Source organism: Bos taurus, chromosome 8, assembly GCF_002263795.3.
Source record: "Bos taurus isolate L1 Dominette 01449 registration number 42190680 breed Hereford chromosome 8, ARS-UCD2.0, whole genome shotgun sequence".
In the NCBI taxonomy this organism is placed as follows: Eukaryota; Metazoa; Chordata; class Mammalia; order Artiodactyla; family Bovidae; genus Bos; species Bos taurus.
In genome coordinates, this window is record NC_037335.1 from 60,282,718 (window position 1) to 60,287,928 (window position 5,211).

The following is a 5,211-nucleotide window of genomic DNA, read 5'->3' on the forward strand; positions in this document are numbered from 1 at the left end:
GATGACCTACTTATAAGAGGAGCTTTTCACTGTTATTTATGGGAAAGAAATAGTAACAAATACAAGAACAAGCACCCGATGGGATACATCTTCCTTCTATAATGAAGCTGCTAGAAAGTTTACTAGACAAATTTGTGGCTTGCCAATAGCAGTCACTATAAAAAGTCTGTATATTTAGACAGACAGACAGATAGTTAGTAGTCCACTTTTTTGGGTAGAATCTACTCACAGTGAAATGCATAAATCTTAAGTTCATTGCTAACCCAATAAAATCAATCCATAGAATCACAGAATGGAAGGTAGTTGCCAGTGACCAGGAGGAGGGGCAAATGTGAGTTACTTAATAAATGGGTATAAAGTTCCAGTTTAGCAAGATGATTAAACTCTAGAGATCCATGTACAGCATTGTACCTATAGTCAACAGTAGTGTAATATACACTTAAAATGTTGCTAAAAGAGTATATATCATGTTGTGTTCTTAACCATAATAAAATAAATCTTAAGTATATCATCCAATGAGGTTTTACAGATGTTCACACCCATGTAACCAAATCTTATCACTACAGAATGTTTACAGCACAACCAAGAGTTTTCTCATGCCCCTTACCAGTCAGTCCTCATTATTATGATTATTAGCAGTCTCCTAATATTTTTCACTCTTTGTAAAGTATTACCTTTTCAGAAACATCAAATAGATGGAATCATGTGCAAGTCTTTATATTCAGAATAAGGTTCTTAAAATCTGTCATGTTTTTACATTTTTTTTAGCTTGTCCCTTTCTATTACTGAGTAGTATTTCATTAAATGAACATCTTTGTTTATCCTCTCCTTCTTGATGGACATCTGAGCTGTTTCTAGTTTTGGCTGTTATGAATAAAGCCATTATTAACACTTTCATACAAGTCCTTTTGTAGATGTATATTTCAACTTTTCTTGGCTAAATATCTGAGAATGAGATTCTGGATCATAACACAGGTTTACACTTAGTTTTCTAAGAAATGGATAGGTCTTTTGCCAAAGCATGTGTAATATTTTACATTCTTATCATAAAAGGACAAGATGTCTCATATCACATCCTTGCCAACATTTGGTGTTGTCAGTCTAAAATTTTAGCCATTCTGATAATGTGTAGTGGTATCTCATTGTTGTTTTCATCTGCAACAGCTAGGGCCTTAGCTTTCAAAAGGCCATTATGTCAACTGTGTTGGGCCAGCTACTTCTGGATGGTGCATGATGTGGAAGGGTCAGTGGAACCCATAATCGTGATTCCACAGCAGCATCTACTTTGGTAAATGAGCCCCTTGGTCTGATGAGATTTTATGCAGGGTTCCATGCTGTTAAATCAAACCTTCCATGAGCTTTCAGAGAGTGATATTTGCTAATACCCTACAGAGAGGAAAGATGACTTATACTCAGAAAAGGTGTTGATTTTAGTCAAGGTGAGTCTCTGTCCCTTCCAGAAGGAAAATGGTCTAATGCAATCAGCTCACCACCAGGTGGCTGGTGAGTCTTTTCAAATGAAGGTTGGTCTCTTGCTGCCAGTTTGAATATTCAGCTGCTGAAGTAGCTACATCAGCCTCTGTGAATTCGAGGCCCTGGTGGTTAGCCCATAGATAGCCTTCTGCTATCATGGTTACTCAGTTGTACCAATAACAGAGGTTGGATAACATCAACTTCTTGAATCATTTTATTGTTTGTTGAGCCTAGTGGGGAAGATGGAGACTCTGAAGAATCTCCTGGAAAATAGAGTGTTAAGGAGGTGAGAGATACCACACTCAGCTTCAAATAATTAAATACTATGATAAGACATTGCTGTGTTCTCTTCAAGGCACCATCCCACAAGAGAAAGGAACCATAGGTTCAGGGAAATTCACAGGTGGGGGTCACCTGAGATATTCTGTAGGCCCCCTTCATTGTGAGAATGAATATTTTACAAGCACAGAGGACACACTCATGGTCACCCAGCTCTATGTGGGAGGGCAAAGATTTGAACCTAGACCTCCTGTAATACATCAACCCCTAGACATGTTCCAAATTTACGGGTGATAGAATCGACAGAGAGCAAATCCACTGTAGCAGGAATGGATAATTGATTGCAAGAAGCACTACATGTTGACTTCAGAATGATTATTTCAAGACTGATTTCTAAAAGACTTTTGCAGTGCACAAGGCCTGGCACTCTGCACTTGCACAGGAAAGAGCGTATCTATTTCACACCAGTTAGTAATCATATTAGATGTGACTTTTATTACCCCCCTCAAAGCAAGTAACAATCTAGATTAGTGAAAAATAGAATCTAGTATCAGGATGCAGGGGTGTCCTTTGGAGGCAAAAGTGCAGTAATGTGGCCAGATTGAGGGGAAAAAGGAAACCAAGAACTGAGAACATAGGAAGATGCCTTCATCTCCTGTCTTTGCTCTTTGGCTGTTCTTTTATTTTTGCAGACTTGTTTTCTGTTTAACACTCTCTGCCAAAATAAACTTTAGTCCCTATCTAGACTTAATATCTACATTAACTATATATTATACTATAGAATATATATTGGTTTATTATGTACAGTTAGTTCCCCAAGACATATGTTCAAACATGATTTCCTTGTAGCTCCCATGTTTGCATGTTATAGATTCAGTGAGTCTTTGGGCACTAATGACAATCCCCAAAACCTGGCAGAAAGAACCTGCTTGTTCTAGACAGAGTTAGCATCAGACAGCACAGACCTGGGTCCCTCATCTCTGTGGATGAGGATGAGGGGTGATGGGAAAATGCCCAGAGAAATTGTTGGTTCATAAGCTAGAAATCTAGCTAAAAATGTGCTGCAATAATAAACTGAAATTGATCCAGTTAAGTGTGATTTTGAACTCTGTGTCATGAAGTTCCCTCAAAGGAATTATTTAATATATTTCATTAATAATAAACACTGTTCATTTATTAATTGAGAGGCTATTCTTTGCTGGCCACTGTGCATTTTTAATATATATGATGCCCTGTTTTAATTTATTCCCCACCATAACTCCTTGGGGTTGGTTTAATCATCACTGTTTCACACATTAGAAAACCAAGAGTCTATGATATTAAGTCATGTTTGTAATGTGCCAGTCGAGTGTAATGTCAAGTCAGGGGCACTCGATATGAGTCTGGCTTCACAGTCTATGCTTTTAACCACAAGGGTTGTTACAGATAGATTTTTTAGCAGCTGGTGCCCATGTCCAATCCAAATCTTAGACATGATCAAGTATGACCACGGAGGTTTGGATGGTCGCAAACATTAATTCCAGGGAAAGGAAAGGACTCAGAGTATCACTGTCCCAAATGGATATGAGTTTGAGCAAACTCCAGGAGGTAGTGAAGAACAGGGAAGCCTGGTGCACTGCAGTCCATGGGGTCACAAAGAGCTGGACATGACTGAGCAACAGAACAACAACAATAATTAAATACAGACTTCTATAATATTTGCCCTTGGCCTGCAATATCTAATTTCAGTTGGTGTTGAAACAACTCTTCTGCAAATCTGGATATGAATAGATGTGCTCTATGTACAGAGGAGAAGAAGGAGTTTCCAAAAATGGGCGCTGGGATTTTATATTTGGGATATAAAATTGGCTCTGAGAAACACTCTGAGCCCCTGCAGTGAAAAGGGGGTTAAATATTGTCATTTGGGATGTTTTGGTTTTGGTAATTTTCCAAAATGGCAGATTGGGTTTTGGTTTGGACACCAGTTAATCAATGACTTTTCAGAAAGGAAGTTTAAGGGGGAGGGGACTTATGTATACCTGTGGCTGATTCATGTTGATGTATGGGCAGAAACAAACAATATTATAAAGCAGTTATCCTCCAATTAAAAAGAAATAAATTTTAAAAAGAAGTGACTTTTCCTCACTGCCATGCTCCCCATTATACAGTGAGCAGAAAACAGCATGATTACACGTACAAATTGGAGCTAGTCTGCACATGAACAAAGAAAGAAGCACTTTTGTATAAAGTTTTAATTTTTTTTTCAGAATAAAATAAATTGTAATAGTTACTTATCCTTGCTTCTAGGTGATTTAGCATAGCCCCTCTTCATTCTAAAGACTTGATGTTCCATTTTCAGATATTCAGAAAAGCCCTATCTATATGTGCATCTTGGGGATCAGTCTTGTGATGATACTGTTGTGGAGGGTCATGGAGCCAGTCTATACTTACCAAGTGGCCATTCCCTAGGGGATCTCCTGTGTGCAGAGAACTGCAAGGTACACTCACTGCTCTCTCCCGCTGTCACCTAGGGAAGCATTTCTGACTCACTAGATTCTTCACAGTGACCTTCACATCCTTGTTTCTCAGGCTGTAAATGATGGGGTTGAGCATGGGAATCAGCACCCCGTAGAAGAGGGAGATGAGCTTGTCTGAAACATCCTGGTTATCTGCCCCCAGGGAGTCCTTAGATTTGGGCTTCCCATACATGAAAAGAATAGTCCCATAGAAGATGACCACCACAGTGAGGTGGGCAGAGCAGGTAGAGAAGGCCTTTTTCCTCCCCTCAACAGAGGGGATCCTCAGGATGGTGGTAAGGATGAAGATGTAGGAGACAAGAATGAACAGAACTGGGACCCCCAGGAAGATCACATTGGCCACCCCCATACTGACCACATTGATGGAGATGTCAGCACAGGCCAACTTCAGGACAGCCAGGATCTCACAGGTGAAGTGGTTGATGACATTGTCCCCGCAGAAGGGTAATTGTACTGCAAGAGAGATCTGTACCAAGGAGTTAGCTCCACCAGCCAGCCAGGAGCTGGCAGCCATGGACACATAGACAGCCTTTCTCATGACCACAGGGTATCTCAGGGGGTTGCAGATGGCCACGTAGCGATCAAATGCCATCATGCCCAGAAGCACACACTCTGTGGCTCCCATGGCAAAGGAGAGGAACATCTGTATGGCACAGGCTGAGAAAGAGATGGTTTTCCGGGGAGTAAGGAAGCCATCTAGGACTAGAGGGATGGAAGAGGTTGTGTAGCAGATGTCCAGGAAGGAGAGGTTCCCCAGGAAGAAGTACATGGGCGTGTGCAGGCAGGAGTCAAGGATGGTCACCAGGATGAGGACCCCGTTGCCCAGTAGGATCACCAGGTACATGAGCAGGATGAGCACAAAGAACATTTTCTCCAGCTTCGGCTGATCCGACAGCCCCAGCAAGACGAATCCTGCCACAGTGGATTGGTTGGCCAGTTTCAT

At 40.8% G+C, this 5,211-nt stretch overlaps 1 protein-coding gene across 1 annotated transcript; it reads right to left on the bottom strand.

Annotated features, from left to right (window-relative positions):
- Nucleotides 1-4,254: 4,254 nt before the first annotated feature.
- On the bottom strand, nucleotides 4,255-5,211 carry OR13C7B (olfactory receptor family 13 subfamily C member 7B). Its single transcript, NM_001390144.1, has one exon. The coding sequence runs from the start codon at nucleotides 5,209-5,211 to the stop codon at nucleotides 4,255-4,257; it is 957 nt and encodes a 318-aa protein (NP_001377073.1).

Coding starts and splice junctions, on each gene's coding strand:
- OR13C7B (NM_001390144.1), bottom strand. CDS start 5,211: ATGAAACTGGCCAACCAATCCACTGTGGCAGGATTCGTCTTGCTGGGG.